Genomic DNA, 24360 nt, shown 5'->3' on the forward strand with positions numbered 1-24360 from the left:
CTCCAGGTTTTCCACATCCTGTCGGCTGGGATTTTATTTGATGCTGAGGCTTGATGACCTTGTCATGATCATTGTCATGACTTTTATTTATTTATTTATTTATTTTGAGAGAGAGAGCGAGTAGGCGCATGGGGAGGGGCAGAGAGACAGAGGGAGGGAGGGAATCCCAAGCAGGCTCCATGCCTTCAGCACTGAACCTCAGGCAGTGCTCAATCCCACGAACTGTGGAATCATGACCTGAGCCGAAATGAAGAATCGGACGCTTAACTGACTGAGCCACCCAGGCGCCCCTGTCATGACTGTTTTTTAATGCAGGAACATTCAGGAGACCCAGATGAAGTATTTATCTGAGTGGGACCAGTGGAAACGGTATAGCAGCAAGTCTTGGAAGAGGTTCATAGGGAAGGCTCGCGAGATGACGACCCACCTGGAGCTGTGGCGGGACGACATTCGCAGCATAGAAGGTACCACGCCCCACACTCTGCGCACGGGCTCCGCGCTCCTTGGCAGAAGTCTCCCGTGCCCGGCGGAAAGTACAGCTTCGTTTTCTCTAACCTCTAGATGAAATTTAGCACTTCTTTCTGTGATGAATGGGAGCAACAGCCCCAGTTAGGATTAGCAGAACCTGTGTCTTTGTCAGCTGGAAAATCAGATATTTTCCTATCCCTTCTGGCTGTAATTGTCTTGGAACACCATTTATGCTCGTCACTACTTTGAAATTGTAGCAGTTAACCTGCAGGATCTGCCACTAGGTCTTGTTATTTAATGTGCTAATGAAGATGCTCCTATATTATTGTAGCACACGTTTGGTTTTCCATATTATAACCGGCTTTTAATATTATAACCATAGGTCTATTTGTATTTGGGGCATTTAAAATATTATTCTGAAATAGGGTTCATTAGGCTTCACTGGACTGCCAAAGGTGCCCGTGGCCCTGAAAATACCGAGGATCCGTCCTTCCCCATATTGGGGGGAATTGGGCTGCAGGATTCCAACAGTCAGCTCTGGTTGCTCTAATCAGATACTATAGACAGGGTGGCCTCAATGACAGAAATTTATTTTTTTATAGTCTGGAGACTGGAAGTTCAAGACCAGGCTGCCTTCTCGCTGTGTCTTTACATGACCTCATCTTTGTGTGCTCTTGGGAAAAGAGGGGAGAGGGGGGTGGTGAGAGAGCTTCAGTTCTGACGCCTCTTCTCGTAACGTCACCGATCCCATCATGGGGCCCCACTCTTACAACTTCATCTAAACCTAAACACCTCCCAAAGACTCCACCTCGAAATACCATCAGATTAGGGCTTAGGGATTCAGCATATGAATTTCAGGGAGGGAGGAGACACAATTCATTCCATAGCAAGTATACAAAAAATTGCAAGTTGTGCCACAATATAAGATTAGGAAGAAACATTTCAACATTTGGGTGACATAGCAGGGCCAGGGAGAAAATACCTCTTAGGGTTACGTAGCCATAAAGCAAAAACAATTTACAAACAACTCCTCAAATCTGCTAAAGTGGGAATTTTGTAAAGTTTGTAGTGAATGTGGCAGGATGAATGGAAGAAATGCAGTCAATATTCCTATTTTAAGACCTATAAAATACTCTTGGTAATTTATTCAATAAAATGCTTTTTAAAATTGTTTTATTGGGAGAATATAAACACAATCACAAGGGACTTCATAGGCTCACTTAAAACTTAACCATCTGGGGGGGTGCCTGGGTGGCTCAGTCGGTTAAGCATCTGACTGCAGCTCAGGTCATTATCTCATGGTTTGTGGGTTCGAGACCCACATCGGGCTGGCTCTGTGCTGATAGAAAGTCTGTGTCTCCCTCCCTCTCTGCCCCTCCCCTGCTCTCTCTCTCTCTCTCTCTCTCTCTCTCTCTTTTCCCCTCCTCCCCCCTTCAAAAATAGACATTAAAAACAAACAAACTTAACCATTTAGCCGTACTTTTTTTGCGATCTAAGCACAACATCATGTTTGGAGCAAAATAATAAAAGCTGACCCCAGTTGAGCCTTTATTATCCAGTAGGTGTTGTGTTAAAGATTTCACTCATAACTAGCTTAGTTAATCCTCACAAGAACTTTTCATATAGGTATTTATCATTCGCATGGCTCTGATGGGTTAAAATACTTGGCCAGGTTCACTCAGCTAGGATGAGGCAGCCCCAGGATTTGAAGGATTTGATCCTGGCGGTCAAGCTTCCATGCCCAGCTTCCTTTCTGGTTTAGTGATGGCCTTTCTGGAGGTTTTCATTCAGAAAGGGGCTTGTGAGAATTCAGAAACGGGTTCATACAGTCATGGTCAGTTACAAAAGCACCTATTGCAATTCATGGGGGAAAGGGTAGCCTTTTTAGTAAGTGATGCTGAGTCAATTAGATATTCATATAAGAAAAGATACTGAGTCCTACCACACACCATTGTCAAATAGCTAATTCAAGATGGAGTGTAGATTTACAAGTGAAAGAAGGAGAGACTTAAAGCCAACAGCAGATATACAAAATGTTTCTTCCCCCCTCCCCCACCAAGTCCCTCAACTTTCTGGCTGATTGGATGTATTGCGGGTAGTGCGTGTGGGTCGATGGTCCTGGTTGGTGATGTCTGGATTTCTTTTTTCCAGGGAAGTTTGGCACTGGGATTCAGTCCTATTTCTCCTTCTTGCGGTTTCTGGTGTTGCTGAACTTGGTGATCTTTCTGATTATCTTTATGCTGGTTTTGCTCCCCGTCTTGCTCACCAAATACAACATCACCAACAGTACCTTTGTGCTCATTCCGTCCAAAGACACGGGTGAGTCTGAGGCCTGGTTTGATGTGAGAATGTTCTTGTCACTGTGTGCCTATCTACCACTTGGGAGGAGCACTGTGGGCTAGGAAAGTGGAATATTTAGCAAGCATGATATAACCTACTCCAATAACTTTATTTCGAGACTTTTATCTCTGATAATGGTGACACTCAGTTCCCACCAGTTATGTGCCAGACATTATAGCAAGTGCCGGACGTGTGTTTCTTTACTGAATGCTCAACAGAAGTCACATCTTTTGGGCATTCTGTTTATTCTAATGTGGAGGGTTTCTGTCATCCACAGACATTTATCAATTCCCTTCTTGATTCCTAGCTCTGTGCTAGGGGCCAGAAGTAGGGTGAGCTGAGTCAGTGCCAACTTATGTTAGAATTATAAAATGGGAGAACTGGAAATTAGCCTTGGAGGAACTGGTACAACAATTTTTTTTTTTTTTTTTTTTTTTTTTTAGTAGCATTCACACCCATTGTGGAGCCCAATGCAGGGCTTTAAGTCACCACCATGAGTTCCAGACCTGAGCTGAGATCAAGAGTCAGATGCTTAACTGACCGTTAACTTTCTTCTTTTCACAAAGGGGAACTGAGGTTCAGAGAAGGGTTCAGAGATTCAGGGTTCAGAGGTTCAGAGATTGGGTTATTTTCCTCAATTTGTCACTCCCCTGTAATTGTGACTTTGTAGGGCATCCCACTGTGGCAGAGAATACTTTCTGCCCTGTTGGTATTGCAGTTGGCCATGTGACTTGTTTTGTCCAGAGGAATATTAGCTTGAAATGGTTTATGTGGTTGACTTGTCTATGAGAAGAGTCCTGGGGAGGGCCCATTGCCTCAGCCTGGGCCCCAGAATGAAGTGATATGGTGTAGACTTGAGCCCAACTGGAAGACTGGAGTCCGTCCTAGCTCAGCCTAAATCAGCTACATGAGCTCAAACTGTAGCTCCATGAATGAGAAAATATATATTTAGTATGTTTAGTAACTGAGACTTTGAAGTTATTTGTTACATAGCAAAGGTAACTGATACAGAAAAAGTAAATTAGCTGTTCAAGGATAAGGTAGTTTCACTAAAATTAGTATTCAGATAATCCCTTGATCATTTGTACGTATGTAAATATAGGTTGTTTTAATGAAGCTGCATGTTTATTTACACACCTGGAACGATCTTTTAAAATTGGATGTGCTTACAATGGAATAACAATACATCAATCACATATTCCAAAACACGTGCAAACATGAACCCCAAAGCACAAAATACCAATACAAACAAAACACATGCTCTAAGTAGACCCACATACATGTACAGAAACATGTACAGAAAAAGACACACATCCACAGATGTGTAGGGAGAATAGCGAGAGGGGAAAATGCTGCTGTTCTTGGTGTATTGAGGTTTGGACTGCAGACAGAAAACCACAAGTTCATAAACACATCCACACATAATTATATGTGACATGTCTAAATATATATACATATGCATGCATATGTACACAAATTATGATAGACAAATTGTAGAGATTGTGAAACTATTTCCACTGACGTTCTTGTTTTTGTTTTTTCACAGATGTTCAATGCACAGTGTATCCAATAAGTAGTTCTGGACTCATTTACTTTTATAGTTATATCATAGACTTGCTCTCTGGCACTGTAAGTATTTCACATAATTCTGTATTTGGACCCTCGATATACTGCAAATAGGTTAATTTAAAATTTTTAAAAATGTTTATTTATTTTTGAGACAGAGACAGAGTATGAGCAGGGGGGAAGCAGAGAGAGAAGGAGACACAGAATCGGAAGCAGGGTCCGGGCTCTGAGCTGTCGGCACAGAGCCCAGTGTGAGGCTCAAACCCACGAACCGTGAGATCATGACCTGAGCCGAAGTCAGACACGTAACTGACTGAGCCCCCGAGGTGTCCCAAAAAATAGGTTAACTTAAAGATCAGTTTCCTGAGTATCTGTGGTGAGCCAAACACAAGAGTTGACCACCGTCGGCAAGGATAATGTTCACCCACCTGCTGCTAGATTATACAGGAAATGGGCTTTGTCACTTTCAGCCTTTGGCCTTTCCTTAGTCCCTGACACCTTTGTATTGACCTATAGCAGAATACTGAGCTCTCCCACAGAAAGAAGTTTCAGTGAAAATAAACCCAAATAGAATTTATTTAATTTCTCAGACATTGTAATACCTTACATTTTGGGGTCTTCAACCACCCGGTTGAAAGCCTGGACTCTTCCTCCCAGAAATTACACACAAAGACCTGAGTCACACACACGTTTGTACACATCCATACACATTCCCTGAAATCCGGAGTTGATTAATCCCAGGTTAACCCCCTGCTCTAAAGTGGAACTAATCTCCTCCTTGCTATAGTAGTTCCAAAGGGTTTTTATCTTCTTTCTTCTAAAAAAAAAAAAAAAAAAAGATTTTTTTTGTGCGCTTCCATTTGTTTATCCCACTTTTTCCAGGAAATGAGATTGCAGCTATGGAAAATGGCCATCTCTGCCTTCTAGACCAGTTTTTCTCAACCTCAGCACGACTGATATTTGAGAGCCATACTTCTTTGTTGTGGGGGCCGTCCTGTGCACTGTAGGAAGTACAGCAGTGTCCCTGGCCTCTACCTACTGGACGCCCGTAGCAGCCACAGTTGTGACAATCAAAAATGTCTCCGGACATTGCCAGATGTTTCCTGGGGGACAAAATTGCCTCTGGTTAGGAACCACTCCTTTAGAGGGGTGCCTGGCTGGTTCAAAATAGAGCCTGTGACTCTTGATCTCACGGTTGTGAGTTCTAGCCCCATGTGGGGCATGGAGCCTACTTAAAAAAAAAAAAAAAAAAAAAAAGAACCACTCCTTTAGATGTTTAAAAAATACAAACATATAGGGGCCTCTGGGTGGCTCAGTCGGTTAAGCGTCCAACTTCGGCTCAGGTCATGATCTCGCGGTTTGTGAGTTCGAGCCCCGCGTCGGGCTCTGTGCCGCCAGCTCAGAGCCTGGAGCCTGCTTCGGATTCTGTGTTTCCCTCTCTCTCCCCTCTGCCGCGTGCACTCTGCCTCTCGCATTATCTCAAAAATAAATAAACATTAAAAAAAAATAAAAAATACAAATATATAAAAAGTCTTTCTGAAAGTTACCAGTCTTCATTTTATTTATTTATTTTTATTTTATTTTTTAAATAGACTCCATGCCCAGCATGGAACCCAGCCCAGGGCTTGAAATCACGACCCTGAGATCAAGACTCAGGTCTGATCAAGAGTCAGACACTTAACCAACGAAGCCACCCAGGTGCCCCTGAAAGTTACTTCTGCTTTACCGAATGTGCAAAGCTTTGAATTTGTCCATTGCATTTGATTTCGAAAAAGTGGTTTTTACATCTCTGAGCTTATGTTTTTCTCACAGCAATTGAGAGGAATTATCAGACACGTGTTAAAATGTCCACTATGCAAAAGAAGAAACAGAAGCTGTATAAAATATGCAAGGGGGAAAGAAATTCAGTGAGTAACCCAAGGTCGCTAATGATAGCAAAGTGGGACCAAATTCCCAGAACTGCTGTTAGGCCCCTTTCTGTAAATTACATTCCACAAGAAAAGTTTCTTTTTATAGATCTCCACACACCATAACCTTTTTCCTTATAGGAGAAATTATAGGAGGCTTAGATGCACTTGATCATAAATGTTTAGCATACCATGATAAAAGGAGAGATGGCCAGAGAGGTTAAACAATGGCTTGTCTTTGCTGAAAACAGTTGAACTCATGATCAAATCAGATAAATCTTTTTCCAGGCCCACTGGATCTTGGCCCTATAATGTTACATTATTTTGAAGGGGAGATACTGATGACAGACAGCCCTGATACCGACCTGGGCCAATGAAAACAGGTTTCGTGTAGTTGGGAAAGTTTTTGTAGCCTGTGTACCCAGCCTTCAGAAGAATTAAAGATAGAATCTTCTGTTTCTACGTTTTTATTTCTAATAAAAATTGACTTAAGGGAAGCCATGATCTCGTGGTTCGTAAGTTCAAGCCCTGTATCAGACTCGAAGCAGAGCCTGCTTGGGATTCTCTCTCTCTGCCCTTCACTCACTCTCAAAATAAATAAATATATGTAAACATGTATTTAAATACTCAATATAACAATATATGGTTATCATAAAAAATACAAAATTTATAGAGTAAAAAGTGAAAGTACCTCTCCCCAGAGGCCACCTAACCTTTAACACTGGTTCATAGCCTTCTTGACCTTTCTTGTGACCTTCTGGTTCACAGCTTTTTTGACTTTACTCTCTACCTTACTTTATATGGTCTTACTTCCTATTTTATAATATGGATTTTTCATGGTCCAGACAGCCTTCTATTGCTTCCATATTCCTCCTTTATAAATGATACTATACTGAACATCTGTGTACCTTGTATACTATTCCTGCTTTCTGTATATATTCCCTTTCCACTCTCCTACAGTTTTCCTGCTGTCAAAGGAGAAGAGTGAGGTGTTTGGTTATTCCCACCCTGAGTAGTCTGGGGGCTTTTCTACGCTATATTTTCACATAGGGCGCCTTTGGGGTTTTTGTTTTGTTTTGGTTTGGTTTGGTTTTGGTCTTGTTTGGTTTTGGTGAGAGCTTTATTGAGATATAGTTCATGTATCATATAGTCCATTTAAAGTGCACAATTCCGTGGTTTTTCTGTGTGCCATCATTGCCAATCTTAGAACACTTTCATCACCTCAAAAAGAAATGTTGTGCCCTTCACGTATCACCTACCAATCCTAACCAGCCCTGAGCAACCATTAATCTACCTTTGTGTACAAAATGCTCATTCCTGACATTTCATATACATGGAATCATACAATAGGTGTTTTTTTTTTTTTTTTTTTTTGTCTCTGGCTTCTTTCATTTAGAGTGTTTTTAAAGGTTCACCCATGTTGTGGCATCTCTCAGTCTTGTTCCATTGGAACAAGATTCCAGTTGTGTAGATTCCATTAGTAAGATTCCATTGTGTAGATACACCACATTTTGTTTATCCATTCACAGTGGACAGTTGGATTGTTTACAACTAGTGATTCCACACCTATACCTAGGAGTGAGATCACTAGGTCAAATGGTAACCCTGTGTTTAACTTGTTGAGGAACTGCCAGACTTTTCCAAAGCAGCTGCACCATTTTCCATTCTCACCTGTAATGTTTGAGGATTCTGATGTCTCCACATTCTTATCAACACTTGCTATTTACTGACTTTTTGATTATAGCCACCCCAGTTTGTGTGAAAGTGGAACCTCTTTGTGATTTTGATTTGCATTTCCCTAATGACTAATGGTGTTGAGCATCTTTTCATGTGCTTACTGACCATTGTGTATCTTCTTTGAATAAATGTGTATTTGGATCCTCCTTCCATTTTTATTTTTTTTTTTTTATTTTTTTTTAATTTTTTTTAACGTTTATTTATTTTTGAGACAGAGAGAGACGGAGCATGAACAGGGGAGGGGCAGAGAGAGAGGGAGACACAGAATCTGAAACAGGCTCCAGGCTCTGAGCTGTCAGCACAGAGCCCGATGCGGGGCTCGAACTCACGGACCGTGAGATCATGACCTGAGCCGAAGTTGGACACTTAACCGACCGAGCCACCCAGGCGCCCCGCCTCCTTCCATTTTTAATTGGATTCTGTCTTTTTATTGTTGAGCTATAAGAGTTCTTTTTTTTTTTTTCTTTTAAGATTTTCTTTTTAAGTAATCTCTACACCTAACGTGGAACTTGAACTCACAACACCGAGATCAAGAGTCTCATGCTCTATCGACTAACCAGCCGGGATCCCCAGAGATTCTTTATATATTCTAGATATAAGGTCCTTATCAGACACATGGTTTACAAGTATTTGCTTCTATTCTCTGGATTGTGTTTTCACTTTCTTGATAGTATCCTTTGAAGCATAAAAGTTTTTAATTTTGATGAAGTCCAATTTATTTTTTCTTTTATTGCTTGTGCTTTTGGTGTCATAGTTAAGAATTTGTGGACAAATTCAAGGTCATGGAGACTTTAGTCCTCTATTTTCCTGTAAGAGTTTTCTAGTTTGGGCTCTTGCATTTAAGTTTTTGATCCATAAGTTAATTTTTATATATAGGGTGATGTAGGGGTTCAGCTTCTTTTTCTTTTCTTTCTTTTGCATCTGCTACCCAGCTGTCTTAGTACCATTTCTTGAAAAAACCATTCTTTCCCTTTATCAAAAATCAATTCATCATAGATGTATTTGCCTCAATTGTATTCCATTCATCTATGTCTATTTTTATATTACTACCACAATGTATTGATGAGTGTTGTTTTATAGTAAGTGAAATTGGGATGTGTGAGTCTTCCAACTTTATTATTCTTTTTCAAGATTGTTTTGGCTATTCTGGGCCCCTTACAATTCAATGTGAATTTTAGGATTAGCTGGTAAATTACTGCAAAGAAGCCACCAGGGATTCTGATACAGATGTGCTGAATCTGTAGATTACTTTGGAGATTGCCATTATTCGCCTGATCCATGAACATGGGATGTTTTCCACTTATTTAGATGTTTAATTTTTCTTAACAATGTTTGATAGTGTTAAGAATGTAAGAAAGAAAGAAAGAAAGAAAGAAAGAAAGAAAGAAAGAAAGAAAGAAAGAAAGAAAAGAAAAGAAAAGAAAGAGAGAGAGAGGAAGGAAGGAAGGAAGGAAGGAAGGAAGGAAGGAAGAAAGAAAAGGAGGGGGGTGCCTGAGTGCCTCAGTCAGTTAAGCGTCCAACTTTGGCTCAGGTCATGATCTCACGACTCATGGGTTCGAGCCCCATGTTGGGCTCTGTGCTGACAGCTCAGAGCCTGGAGCCTGCTTTGGATTCTGTGTCTGTCTCTCTCCGTCCCTCCCACACTCATGTTCTGTCTTTCTCTCTCTCTCTCTCTCTCAAAAATAAACATTAAAAAAAAAAAGACTGTGCGATTTACACTTCATGTTTTAAATCTGTACCTAAGTATGTTATTCTTTTTGCACATGGAATTGTTTTCTTAATTTCATTCTTGGATCATATATCTCTGTATTTTTAATGCTCAGGTTTTATCCGTGCTTTGTTCCCCAAACACTAACCAAACATGCCTTATGATTCTGGCATTGTTCTGGTGTCTGGGAATTCAGGGATGAACAATGACACTGGAATGTGAGTTTCTTGAGTCAGAGACTGGTCTCCTGTTCCCTGAAGTGAATTCACCAGTCTGACCTCATGCCCTTGGTTTTGTTTCAGGGTTTTTTGGAGGAGACCTGCCTCTTTTATGGACATTACACCATTGATGGGGTGAAATTTCAGAACTTCACCTATGATCTGCCCCTGGCTTATTTGTTAAGCACGATTGCCTACCTGGCCCTGAGTCTTCTTTGGATAGTGAAAAGGTAAAATTTATCTCTTCATTGTGTTCTTTTTGCATTACCTTTGATGGCTGGAGTTTATTGGAGGTCTGTGGACTCTTGGAGCCATTGCCCAAAGGATGAGCAGAGGCCAGGAGTAGGATTTGGGAAGAAAGGTCCATGAGTCTTTTGCAGGCAGGGGAGACCTGGAGGAAATGGAAGCAAAATTTGGGAGCTGGAACAGAAGCCTGGGGTGCTTCAGTCAGTCATAATTACACACATTGGCCAGCACCATAATGTAACCTTACCTTGGATCTGGTGTGGATGCTAATCAGGTCTCTACTGGGTTGCAAGTGTTAGAGACCCTACTCTGATTAACTACGGTAAAGGGGAACTGAGGGGCTCAGAGAACCAAGGTAGGGAGGAAGCTCCAAATTATAGGAAGGGTAAGGATATAGGTATGTCTTCAAACAACCAAAAGCAAAGGCTCCTTCCTCTCTGATTCTCCTGGTGGCAGCTTCCTTGCATAGACTCTCAGTCACAGGTTCAGAAATCCTTTTGAAGAGACTCATTGATTCTGCTTCATTCAGCTATCCAAACCCGACCCTTCAACTAAGGTCAGCAGGTCAAGATCGTAGGAGAACGTCTCATTTTCCATGGTAGACCAATGGTTCAGTGGGAGATGCTAATTCCCAAGACATGAATAGCAATGAATATTAATTACTTTAATTACTAACAAACAACTGTCCTAAAAAGTACCAACAGCCAAACAATAGGAGTTGTATATCTTTCTTACATGAAGTTCTGCATAGAGACACAGGTTACTGTGGTAGACTCCTTCTCAGTCATTCTGGGATTCAAGTTTACCAAACTTCAGCCATTTTCAGCATTGGCTAGAAAGGCAGGAAGGGAAAACAAACATGGAGGAGTATCACATGGGAGATGTTTATAGGCTAGGCCTGGAAGTGATGCACATCGTTTACATTCCATTAGTTATAGACCAAAGATAACTGTGGGGGAGGCTGGGAGATGTCCCTGGGCTGGCAGCTATTTTCTAGCACTAATATAATACTATAGGAGAACCGCAGGTTTTTAATGGACAACTTGCTCGCTCTGCCCCAACGATGTTGGTCAGCAGGCAAGGTTGTGGGTGGGCACCTCTCTTAACCCGCTTCACTGTCTACATGAGAGCATACGTGCTATAAGCCGTGGGGCTCTGAAGCTCCTTATCACAGGCATAGAAGGGACCAGGATGTTGAGGACTGAGTTGCCCTCCACAGAGACTAGGATTTATCACCACAGAAAAAGCCCCAGAGACTAGCTGGGCACTCATATCCTGTGTTGGCATCTATGAGATGAAAATTAAGTGCTGTGTGTCCATCGCCCACTCAAATGGGCAGCATACTGATGCAAAAAAGCAGTGGCTCATTTTGAGAGCAGAGAGATGCATGGTAGAGAAATGTTAGTTGATTGGGGTCTGGCTTTGCTACTCTATGATTATGGCAGGGACAGATCCAAGTTTTATGGGCCTGCGGTTTAGACAGTTTGGAGGGGCCCTCTTTTTTTTTTTATTTTTTTTAATTTTTTTTTTTCAACGTTTTTATTTTATTTTATTTTTGGGACAGAGAGAGACAGAGCATGAACGGGGGAGGGGCAGAGAGAGAGGGAGACACAGAATCGGAAACAGGCTCCAGGCTCTGAGCCATCAGCCCAGAGCCTGACGCGGGGCTCGAACTCCCGGACCGCGAGATCGTGACCTGGCTGAAGTCGGACGCTTAACCGACTGCGCCACCCAGGCGCCCTGAGAGGGGCCCTCTTTAAGATGAAGAATACAAAAAGGTCTTGTGTAAAGTCTGAAAAAATAAACACAACAGGACCATATGAACACGTTGCTGGAGGCTCTCCCAGGACCTTGGAAGGAGTCCTAGAGAAGATTTAAGCTTTATTAGCCGAATAGTGACTCCACCTTCAGACCTTGCCCAAGCTCCTCACCTCAGGGCTCTGATTGCTTCCTGAGGAAGACTGGAGGGAGGCCTGGGTGTGATGTCATGGGGAAAGTCTATCCCAGGAGGAGGAAGTGCTATTAACAGCAAAGAGCCTGGACTTCGGGGTCCAGAGACCAAGGTTCAAACACCCCTTCACCTCTGTGAGCCTCATTTTCTTCCCCTGTGAAATGGAAGATTAACTGAAACAAGGCAGGTAAAGGACTGAGTACTGGCACCTTCCAGACATTTATTGAATTAAAATTACCATCGTTGTCACTGTCAAATTAGCCCCAGTTCTTGCCCTCACTCTCTGGATCTAGGGAAATAATTTTTCCCATCTCTGTATCTCTGCTTTCTCATCTGTAAAATGTAGTTTTGGTCTAAATCATAGGGTTTCAACTGGGATAGGACCTCAGAATCCCCATGGAGCTTGCTAAAATAACGTATTTCTGGACCCCACGTGGGATCTCCTGAATTAGTAATCTCAGAGTGTGAGGCCTCCTGGGCGTCTGCATTTTGGAAGAGCACCCCAGGTGGTTCTGATATACAATTTTTGCTGTGACCTTTTGGCAGAATGACTGATAACTGTAATTTCCTTATACTTCAGCTGTCTTTACAACTCACTAGCAAATCCTAAAAATATCCTGTTGCCTCTACACAGTCTGTGGCATTCGATGTTTTCGTATCATCAAAGGCTGGGGTGTATTTTTTCCAGGAAGGCATTTGAATGAATTAAAATTATGAAATGTGCCACCGAGTGGCATCTGACCTAAATAGGTGCTCACTAAATATTTGGCTATTTTACCATTTAAGTCATTTATACATTGATTTATCCATCAATTATATTTGGTCATATTATGGTCCAGGCATTCCAGATATAAAAATGGCCAGATAGCCAGGGTACTTGCCCTCAAGGAATTTAAAATTTAGTCCAGTTGGGGCGCCTGTGTGGCTCAGTCAGTTAAGCGTCCGACTTTGGCTCAGGTCATGATCTCGCGGTTTGGGAGTTCAAGCTCCAGATTGGGCTCTCTGCTCTCAGCATAGAGCCTGCTTCAGATCCTGTCTCCCTCTCTCTCTGCCCCTCCCCTGCTCGTGCTGTCTCTCTCAAAAAATAAGTAAACATTAAAAATTTTGTTAATTGAGTCAGGTTAAGGGGCTGCAAGATGATTGCGGATTAGGTTCATTGTCTTGAAGAAAACAGACTAATTTGAAGTGGGGGTCACAACTTCAGATGGGGCAGTGAGGAATCTTTGCAAGGGATATTTGAGCTGGAACCTGAATGATGCAAAAGGAGCAGCCTTGGGAAGAGGCAGGGGAAGAAATGTCCCAAGAGGGGGTAGAGGGTCCTGTAAGTACAAAGGCCCTGGGGCCGGAGAAATTTGTGTGTTTATAGAAAGGAAACAAAGCCATGGTAGTCACAGCAGAATGGCTGTATGGGAGGAAAGATGGCACAGTGCAGGATCCCTAGGCTGTGTTAAAGAGTTTAGATTTATTCCAGCTGTGAGAAAAGCCACTGGGCAGATGACATAATTGTCAACAAGCTACCTGTTTAACTGCCACTCATATTTAGAATGGTCCAGAACGTGTCCATGTCAAAATGAGTGGAAAATGCAGCCATGCATTTTTTTTTAAATTGTAAACAAAGCCAATCGGTGGGCCTGTATGCTGTTCTTAAAAGAAGGGGAATCATGTCTTGGGCTCAGGTCAGTGGAAGGGTTCAAAATCAACCTGATCCGGAGCGAGGAGCACTTTCAGAGTTACTGCAACAAGATCTTTGCTGGCTGGGACTTCTGCATCACCAACCGTAGCATGGCGGACCTGAAGCACAGCAGCCTGCGGTATGAGCTCCGGGTGAGTGCTGCTGGCTTTTCCCTCGGCGGGTTCCTTGCCAGCAAAGTCGTGCCTTGGAAAGCGGGGGTTGTAGCTTGCAGAGCAGCTGGGTCGGGGCCAGGCTGTCTTCAGTACTCGGCAGGTTTCCCCAGTGTTGGTTTCAAGAGCTTTCCACGGAGGGTGCCACTGGGTGGCTCAGTCAGGTAAGTGTTCGACTTCGGCTCAGGTCATAATTTCATAGTGTATGAGTTCAAGCCCCACATCGGGCTCTGCATTGGTGGTGCAGAGCCTGCTTGGGATTCTCTCTGTCTCTGTCTCTCTCTCTCTCTCTGCCCCTTCCCCACTTGTGCTCTGTCTCAAAATTAATAAATAAACTTAAAAAAAACACAGAGCTTTCCACAGAGATCCCCTTACCCTAAGCATGGAGCTGATGGACTGGTGATTGGAGGAGATGTGGGGACATGATGGTGGGTGGGAGGGGAGAGTATCTTCCCTCCTTCCCCACCACCTCATGCTGTTATTTTTCCACCTGTTGAGAATCTGTCATGCATCACTTATACCAGGAGAAGCAACTAAGGGAGGCCACAATGATAAGGTGGAGTGGAGAATACAAAAAAGTACAAACGAATTTCCAGATTCATAAGGGGAGAAAGAGGAACAAATAGTATCTTGACCAAACCTACCAAAAAAAAGAGGAGGGGACAATTATATCAAAACCATAATAAAGTAAGATGGAAGGAATCAAATTAAATGTATTATGTGTTTAAAGGAACGGCACAGGGTACCTGGCTGGCTCAGTCAAGTAAGCGTCCAACTTCGGCTCAGGTCGTGATCTCGCAGTTCATGAGTTCCAGCCCCACATCAGGCTTGTTGCTGTCAGTCTGTCAGCACAGAGCCTGCCTTGGATCCTTTGCCCTCCTCTCTTTCTGCCCCTCCCCTGCTCACGCTCCCTCCCTCCCTCCCTCTCTCTCTCTCTGTCTTTCAAAAAATAAATAAAACATTAAAAAAAATTTAAAGGAATGGCACATACTGCATGTAAGTAATGTCATGAATAGGTTATGCTTCCGTTTTCACATTTATTGTGGAGTCTAACTGTTGCCTTAAATAGGAGGCTCTACCTTGACTTAGGTCTTTAGTAGACATGAAGACTAGTTGAGCTTGGTCTGGGAAGATACCTGGGGGGAGATGAATGCTTAAGGAAGGTCTTATAGATGGCTGGATAGGGCACGACGGTGAATCACATGTTCAACCCCTGAGTATCGCTTCACCTAGTGCTCACAGATGAGTTTTCTTTGGCCCTCAGGCAGATCTGGAGGAAGAAAGAATACGGCAGAAGATAGCAGAAAGGACCTCGGAAGAAACAATACGGATTTACTCTTTGAGACTGTTTTTGAACTGCATTGTTCTGGCTGTTTTAGCTGCATGCTTTTATGCAATTTATAGAGCAACGATATTCTCACAAGAGCACATGAAAAAAGTGAGTACTCTGTGAAAGTCAGTTTAACTTTTGCTTGGGCTGGACATTTTGTAGGCCAAGTGCAGTGTCTGAAGTGGATATAAATCTGGCTGATATGACAGAGAACTGGAAAATCAGAGGTACCAATTTCCACTTTGATTTTATTTATTTATGTATTGTTTTAAAAGTAGGCTTCACTCCCAGTGGGGAGCCCATCGTGGCGCTTGAACTCACAACCCTGAAATCAAGACCTGAGCCGAGATCAAAAGTTGGACGCTAAACTGACTGAGCCGCCCAGGAGCTCACAATTTCCACTTTTAATAAAAATACAAAAGCATCCAAAAAGAGTGTTTGGAATTCTTCCTGGAATCCACAGGATTCAAAATTCAGGCTTGCCTGCCTAGATTTAATTGCCAACTCCACTACTTACTAGCTGGGGCCCCACTTTACCTAAAATAGCAGTTGTTTTAGGGGCGCCTGGATGACTTAGTCGGTTAAGCGTCCGACTTTGGCTCAGATCATGATCTCGCGGTCTGTGAGTTCGAGCCCCGCACTGGGCTCTGTGCTCACAGCTCAGAACCTGGAGCCTGCTTCGTTCGGATTCTGTGTCTCCCTCTCTCTCTGCCTCTCCCCCACTTGTACTCTGTTTCTCTCTCTCTCTCAAAAATAAATAAAACATTTAAAAAAGTTTAATAGCAGTGGTTTAAAAAAGCCAAGTTCGTCTGGTGGCTCTACTTCATGAAATCAATCATCGGAGTCCCTGGTTCATTCCTGTTGTGGCCCTGTCATTCTTAGGATGTGTTCTCTTCTATGTGGTACGAGACAGTTGAGCACATTCACGTTCTAGCCAATGGGAAGGGGTCGGGGAAGGCACACCGTTTCCTTCAAGGGCAAGACCTAGTGCTTGCACTTAAAACTTCCACTCACATCCCTGATTGCTGTACCTAGCTATAAGGGAGGCCAGGAAACATAGTTTTATCCCAGATAGCCACATATGTGACCAATTAGTCTATTACTCTGAAAGGAGGGACTGGCTAGTCCAAATCAATTACTACTATGGCCTTAATAATACTTTAAATTGCCCATTAATACAGATTCCATGGATTTTTTCTTTCTTTTTTTTAATGTTTATTTATTTATTTTGTGGGGGAGAGAGAGAGATACCATGAGCAGGGGAGGAGCAGAGAGAGAGAGGGAGAGAGAGAATCCCAAGCAGGCTCCGCACTCAGCATAGAGCACGACTTGAGGCTTGATCTCACAACCATGAGATCGTGACCTGAGCCAAAATCAAGAGTCAGATGCTTAACCGACTGAGCCACCCAGGCGCCCCATCCATGGGTTTCTTTCAATACTTGACCTTAATCCAATAGAGCTAATTTTTCTTCCTGAGGTGCTAGAGCACAGTTCCTCTATTTGAACACCCGAGGAAGGAAATGGCTTATGTTTATGGGCCATGTTGAATGACATATATGTTTTCTTCTGTTTGTTTTCTAAATATGTATAGTTGAGCTCTTTTTTTGTTTGTTTCTTCCAGTTTTATTGAAATACGATTGACATATAGCATATAAGGTGTTCAGCATAATGACTTGACTACGTCAGAGTTAAGTTCTTTCAAGGTCAAGTCATCTGGGTGCAAACTTCCCTTTGTTATCTTCACAGGAAATTGACAAGATGGTTTTTGGAGAGAACCTTTTGATATTGTACCTGCCTTCTATTGTGATCACGCTGGCCAATTTTATCACCCCAATGATCTTTGCCAAAATCATCCACTATGAGGATTATTCCCCAGGCTTTGAGATCCGGCTGACAATCCTTAGGTAATGCCTAGACATGCCAAGCAGATCACCACTTGCCCGCTTTCTTGCTCATGGCAGACATTGCTGATCAATTGTGGCACCTTTTCCTGCCGAGCCAAGAGGCCTCTACAGCCTTCAGACAGCCTCTGTGAATGAATCGGAGTGTGCCCATGCAGTGAAATCTCTTTGACTTAAGCATGTACTCAGCGGTACTAAATTTTTTGTACATGTGTTAGCATATCAACAGCCGAGGGCATGAGGTGGAGGCCCTGGGAGGCGGTGTTGCTCGGAAGATGTTAGTGTTTACCAGCAGGGGAGTGAGGGAATGAGAGAGAGAGAGAGAAGGGATAAAATGTATCTTATTGGAGCTGTTGGCAGCTGGGGCTCAGTCCTACTGGACAACTGGGAGTTTGGGTAGGAAAGCTCTTAAGAGTGTTCCCACCCAACAAGGCACTCATCCTGGACTTCCTAAAGGTGGCTGGCTCCCGGAGGCATGAATTCCCTCACATTGCCACCTCACTACCCGGTGTAAGGGCCTTGGGAGGAGAGGGGAGGAGAGTCACAGGGGCTTACTGCACGAACCTGCCTGAGGCATCTACTGGTATAGTGAGTACCAAGAAAATGTGGCTAAGTCACTGACCAGATGTGTTTCAGCTGACTTCTTATAACTTGTTGTAATATCTCTCTTCATTCTTAATAAATGTTCAGTTTCCTAGAAAAAAGAAAGAAAGGACAGCTGTAAAGCAGGGTCTGGGGAGCTAACACAAATGAGCTGAAGAGAACCAGGTGGGGACAGTGTGAAATAGAGCATTTCATACCTCAGAGGGCATTTGCTTCTTAAAAACAAATCTTTTTTTTTTTTAATGTTTATTCATTTTTTGAGAGAGAGACAGAGCACAAGCAGGGGAGGGGCAGAGAGAGAGGGGGAGACAGAGAATCCCAAGCAGGCTCCAGACTCTGAGCTGTTAGCACTGAGACCGACGCGGGGCTCGAACTCACAAACTGTGAGATCATGACCTGGGCTGAAGTCAGATGCCCAACCGCCTGAGCCACCCAGGCGCCCCCAAAACTTTTACAGAACAAAAGGTATAATGAACCCCCCATATGCCCATCACTTAGTTTCAATCATTACCAACATTTGGCTAATCTTGTTTCACCTGTCCCGCTCCCCAACTTTTGCTGGATTATTCTGCCCAAATCTTATTTCACCTTTTTTTTTCTTCCTTAACATACTGTCATCATACCTAATAAAATCAAGCCAGTTACCTGATGAAGTTGCAAATGGCTTTCTAGGATTGTTTTGTTCAAACCAGGATCCAAACAGGATCCACATGCTACGTTTGGTTGTTATGTCTCTTAAGCCCCCTTTATTCTTTTAAGAATTCCCCTTCCCCTTCTTTATGCCATTGATTTGGGTGGACACTGGGCGTTTGTCCCGTAGAACATCGCCTAGTGTGGATTTAGTTCATTGTTTCTTCGTGGTGTATTGTATCCTCCTGTTGCCTACAGTTGCTCTAAACTGTGTCAAATCTGACTTTTCATTAGATTCCATTTTTAGTGGTGGGCCCATCCCCAGTGGTGCTGGGCACTCACATTCTGCCAGGAGGGACACAACGTCAGGTGGCAGGCTATGTATCCAGAAGAGTGCTTTGCTCCCCCCTCCTAACTTTTTCATATTTCTATTTTTTTTACAAGCAAACAATAGAAAAGCATCTTTCAAAAAGGTTAGCCCACTCTGTCCTCCTGTCTTTGTTTATTTGTGAGAGAAAGAGTGCATGAGAGGTGCAGAGAGAGAGGGAGACAGAGAATCCCAAGCAGGCTCCACACTGTCAGCGCAGAGCTTGACATGGGGCTTGAACTCACAAACCTTGAGATCATGACCCGAGCCAAATTCAAGAGTCGGATGCTGGGCCAGTTGAGTCACCCAGGCGCCCCTGCCCTCCTGTCTTGAATCCTGCTTCCCCCAGGCAGCTCCCATCTGCATGGTTGCCATTGTCCATCTGCCTGTTTTGTGTTCTTCCAGAAATAGGATCCTATCTAAGTGACACTCTGTAACATGCTTTTTCCACTCCCCAATAATATCAGACATCTCTCAAAGCTTCTACTTAAAAGACACAATTAGTTCCCTTCAGGAATGTGTAATGTTCTGTAGTGTGGCTGCATCATCATGGATGCAGGAATTCCCAGCTTTTTGATCTCCCCCCCCCCATTTAAAAATTTGTAGCAAATTACATATACAGCATGAAATTTCCCATTTTAGATATTTTTAAGTGTACAATTCAGTGGCATTAAGTACATTCCCAGTGTTGCTACCAGCACTACTATCCTTTTCCAGAACGTTCTCATAATCCCAAACAGAAACTCTCTAATATTTCTAGATTTGCTTTGAAGCTTTTCCACTCGTAGCTTCAGTTCCAAGGAGCCGGCCTGCCCTGAGGCCTCCTCGTCCTGTACCCTCCCCTCCCTCTTTTCCCTGCAGGTGTGTGTTCATGCGCCTGGCCACCATCTGTGTGCTGGTATTCACCCTGGGCTCCAAGATTACATCCTGTGATAACTACTCCTGTGAGCTCTGTGGCTACAACCAGAAACTCTACCCGGTGAGGCTGCAGGGATGGGGGTGTCCTGCAGGGTGGGTCATCCTGGGGTGACAGACTCAAGGTTAAGAGAACAGCCCTCAAACCTCTGGGTTTGAATCCCATATTGGCCCACTTTCCTGCTGTATGGCACAGTCCGACACAGGAGACACTTCTATAGGCTTGAAAACCAAAGTCTGTGCTGGAGCTCAGAGGAGCATCTGCTGGTGGCCTCCAGAGGTAGCAGGATCTGTGGGCGAAAAGGGCTCTGGAAGGAATCTGAGAACCTGGCACTCTCTCTCTCTTTTTTTTTTTACGATTTTATTTTTAAGTAACCTCTCCACCCAGTATGCAGCTTGAACCCACAACCCCGAGATCCAGAGTGCATGCCCTACCAACCGAGCCAGCCGGGAGCCCCAAGGGCCTCATTTTCTCTTGATCTCTTTGGTTCCAGTGCTGGGAGACCCAAGTTGGACAGGAAATGTACAAGCTGATGATCTTCGACCTCATCATCATCTTGGCCGTGACGCTTTTTGTGGATTTTCCTAGAAAGTAAGCGTGAGGGATACCCCTCTTATTTCCCCTACCCCTCCGACCCCCTCCCCAGTCCTCGCTGGAGGCTCCCACCACAGCTGCTTCACAGAGTGCTGACAGAAATCACCAACAACCATCTGGTGACTTTTAACTTGCTCTGGGCCATTGACCTCATGGTCCATTAGGTGCCCCCTTTCTGAAAGGCAGCATAAACAGAAATGGTGCTGCTTTCCATGGGGCTTCCGTGGAGGTGGCTTCCAGCCATTAGCACAGCCACTGTCAGGGGAGACCTGGGTTCATGCCCCAGGACTGCCACTTGCTGGTCATGTGACCTTGGGCAAATTATTTAAGCTTTGTGCCTCTTTTCCTACCTGCGGAATGGGGATGGTAGCATTAGCCACTTGACTGCACTGTCGTGAGGATCACATGAGAAAACGCAGAGATAAGTACTGAGCACTCAAGAAAATACTATCACCACATGATCGCCATTATTTAAAAAAATTTAAAAAAAATTTTTCTTAATGTTTATTTGAGAGAGAGAAAGAGAGCATGATCAGGGGAGGGGCAGAGAGAGAGGGAGACACATAATCCAAAGCAGGCTCCAGGCTCTGAGCTGTCAGCACAGAGCCCGATGTGAGTCGTGAACTCATGAGCCTTGAGATCATGACCTGAGCTGAAGGTGGACACTCAACAGACTGAACCACCCAGGTGCCCCACATGATCACCATTATTTTGTCATCATATTATTATTGGCATCTCCTTGAGCCTTAAATGAAACTGTTTACTTAACCACTTTTTTTACCCAGGTGTACAAATTATTCAGGCATGTCAGAAGTCCAGTAAGCCCTTCAAAACCAACTTTAAAAAAGAAAGTGTCCTTTTAAAAACCTACACAAATATGATATGAATGTGTGCTTATTTAAAAATGTTAAATATTTAGTATTTAAATAAATACAGAAGTCCAGAGAATAGTGAGACTTCTCTTTTGTTACCGTCCCCTTAACTCCCCAGTCCTACCTTATTTCTCAGACGTGGCCATTGGGGTAGATCCAGCAGTCCTGGGGCATCTGGGTGGCTCAGTCAGTTAAGCATCTAACTCTCCATTTTGGCTCAGGTCATGATCTCATGGTTCATGAGATCGAGCCCTGTGTCTAGCTCCATGCTAACAGCATGAAGCCTGCTTGGGATTCTCTCTCTCCCTCTCCCCCTCTCCCCTACCCATACATGTACATTCCCTCTCCCTCTCCCTCTCTCAAAAAAATAAATAAATAAAAACAAAGACACATTCACATAACTACATGTGTAAGTAAACACACAGTCTTGCTAGAAGTGTTCTTTTTCCGCCTTTAAATGGGATCACGGTACATCTGCATTGGTCTGCAACTTACTTGTTTTCCTCCCTTGCACACACAAAATATCATGAATAACTTTCCAGTCAGGACACATGGATTTTCCTTGTTCATTTTAAGGACTGTATAATGTTCCACTGTGTCTGTGGCATATAGTTTGTCAATGTAGCCCCTACTGATGGTCATTTAGGATGTTTCTAGTATTTAAAAAAAATTTTTTTAATGCTTGTTGTATTTTTGAGAGACAGAGAAAGAGAGAGGGAGAGAGAACATGAGCAGGGGAGGAGCAGAGAGAGAGAGAGGAAGACACAGAATCTGAAACAGGCTCCAGGCTCTGAGCTGTCAGCACAGAGCCTGATGCAGGGCTCGAACTCACGAATCATGAGATTGTGACCTGAGCCGAAGTCAGTGCTTAACTGACTGAGCCACACAGGCGCCCCTGTTTCCAGTATTTTTGCTAACACGTGGCAATCCGCAGTGAACAACTATGTGTGTTAGTCACAGGCCCCTGCTTCTGGGGTTTCCATGGGAAGATTCTAGGATTCCAGGAAGCGATTATGCTAGGTGGTAGGATTCTCATAAGCCATTTTCTGTGTGAATGCACATTACTTTTTGAGCTGAGTGGCAAGCCAGTACACAGAGACTGCCATTAATGGTCACCACAATCTGGTGTGGTAGGTTGTGTTATAATTCCCCTACATTCAATATGAGGAAACGAACCTCATCTGACCTTATCTGGCTGGTAAACTGTAGATCTGAGATTCAGACTCTGGTCTCAATGATTCCAGAGTTCACGGTCTTCTGCATCTAAACATAATAACTAACCAGTTTCCATGAGAAATGTGTGTGGAAATAGCCGTGATTTGGGGGACGTGGTTCTGTGGCCTTGGCAGGTACTGGCAATCCAGGTGAGAAATTGTCCTGTTTGTTTCCAGGCTCCTGGTGACCTACTGTTCCTCTTGGAAACTGGTTCAGTGCTGGGGACAGCAGGAATTTGCCATTCCTGATAACGTTCTGGGGATTGTTTATGGGCAAACCATTTGCTGGATTGGAGCCTTTTTCTCCCCTCTTCTCCCTGCAATTGCAACCTTGAAACTCATTATCATCTTTTATGTGAAAGAGGTAAGGAGAAGGTTCGGCAGGGGGCTGATATTCTGGACCATTCTTGACCTTGCAAGGCATTCGGCAGTCGTGTGACTGGAGCCTATCCACGTCCCATCAGATGTATCAAAACTACATTCCTTATTCGATACATATTTTTATTCTGGAAAAAAAGACTTTGAATGGATTTCCACATTTTTATAATTTTGAGAGTCTTAAGATTTTTTTTTTTTTTTGCTCCTGTGATTTAAATGTTGTTTTTGTAGGTAACCATCTAAAAGTTGAGTTGTAATTGATCCATCAGTTGGTAGTGGCACATCTGGTGGTGTTTAACAAAGCATTTATTAATTTAAGTTTTGTCATTTTCTGTTTAGATGTTGGAGGCATTGTATTTATTTTCAGGTGTCAGTTATTTGTGTAGCTCCTTGAAGGCTCACGGGAAGTAAGTATTGTGTCTGAACTAAGTGCTGAATGGGTAGAGTGGCCCTGCAGATGACTGACTGATCTGGGCTTCATTACTGAGCTTCTTTTATTATTATTGTTGTTATTATTATTGTTATTATTATTATTATTATTGTTATTATTATAGAAGCAATAGATGCTCAATATCAAACATTTAAACAATGCAGATATGTATACAGTAACTTTCATCCCTTCTTCCAGAGGTGCCATCTACTAATAAGCCCCACACTTATTTTTTTTTATTTTTATTAAAAAAAAATTTTTTTTTAACGTTTATTTATTTTTGAGACAGAGAGAGACAGAGCATGAACAGGGGAGGAGCAGAGAGAGAGGGAGACACAGAATCTGAAACAGGCTCCAGGCTCCGAGCTGTCAGCACAGAGCCCGACGCGGGGCTCGAACTCACGGTCCATGAGATCATGACCTGAGCCGAAGTCGGACGCTTAACCGACCAAGCCACCCAGGCACCCCAGCCCCACACTTATTAATTACCTATTATGCCAAGCCCTGAGGATTCAGAAATGGAAATAATAATATTAATATTCATAATGACAGTAATCATAATGATAAGAATACCATGTACTCCCCTGCCCCGCTGAACACCTTCCATAGGCTATCATATAATGCTTATACACATCTTTTGAAGTAGGTACTGACGTTAATCATATTTTATAAATCAGGAAGCTGAAGTTCAGAGAGGTTAAGTAACTGGTCCGAGGTCACATAGCTTATAAGTGACTCCAGGTTTACTTCACTCAAGACCTAAGCTATTTAATCCTTAGGTAAGCAGAGCCTTGAATTGAGCCTACCCAGATGTTTTGGCCTTTGAAGAATGTTCTGATGCTTTCATTTGGAAACTTCAATTGGTTGAAGTAACCGAAGGAGAGGTGGATGTGAGAAAACATACAGGAACTTGTTCCCTTTCCAGAAAATATTGGTTACCCAGTGCTTTCCTGGTGTGTAGCCCAGTAAAGATATGTAGGAGTAACAGAATAGGTCAGGGGCGCATGGCTGAGTTCTGACACTACAGGCCTGACCAGCTAGCCACCCCCAAACAGGACACCGGGGGTCCCTAGTACTCTTTGCCGTCTGGCTCAGATGATTTTCTGGCTTCTGCTGAAGTCAGAACGGCTTGCTGCTGCCTC

The 24360-nt window shown here is 43.3% G+C and overlaps 1 protein-coding gene across 6 annotated transcripts in view; it reads left to right on the forward strand.

Annotated features, from left to right (window-relative positions):
• TMC7 (transmembrane channel like 7) overlaps positions 1-24360 on the forward strand; it is a 56594-nt gene that overhangs the window by 18782 nt on the left and 13452 nt on the right. For 5 of the 6 annotated variants that reach the window (XM_006942272.4, XM_006942274.4, XM_006942271.4 and 2 more), the window contains exons 3-12: positions 316-464; positions 2620-2787; positions 4355-4437; positions 10029-10174; positions 13818-13965; positions 15248-15421; positions 17060-17217; positions 19676-19793; positions 20224-20321; positions 22588-22774. In XM_006942272.4, the coding sequence (XP_006942334.2) occupies positions 316-464; positions 2620-2787; positions 4355-4437; positions 10029-10174; positions 13818-13965; positions 15248-15421; positions 17060-17217; positions 19676-19793; positions 20224-20321; positions 22588-22774 (1429 nt within the window). The remainder of the gene's footprint in view (positions 1-315; positions 465-2619; positions 2788-4354; positions 4438-10028; positions 10175-13817; positions 13966-15247; positions 15422-17059; positions 17218-19675; positions 19794-20223; positions 20322-22587; positions 22775-24360) is intronic. The other variant, XM_023246456.2, reaches the window with a different exon arrangement.

This window comes from Felis catus, chromosome E3 (genome assembly GCF_018350175.1).
Source record: "Felis catus isolate Fca126 chromosome E3, F.catus_Fca126_mat1.0, whole genome shotgun sequence".
Taxonomy (NCBI): Eukaryota; Metazoa; Chordata; class Mammalia; order Carnivora; family Felidae; genus Felis; species Felis catus.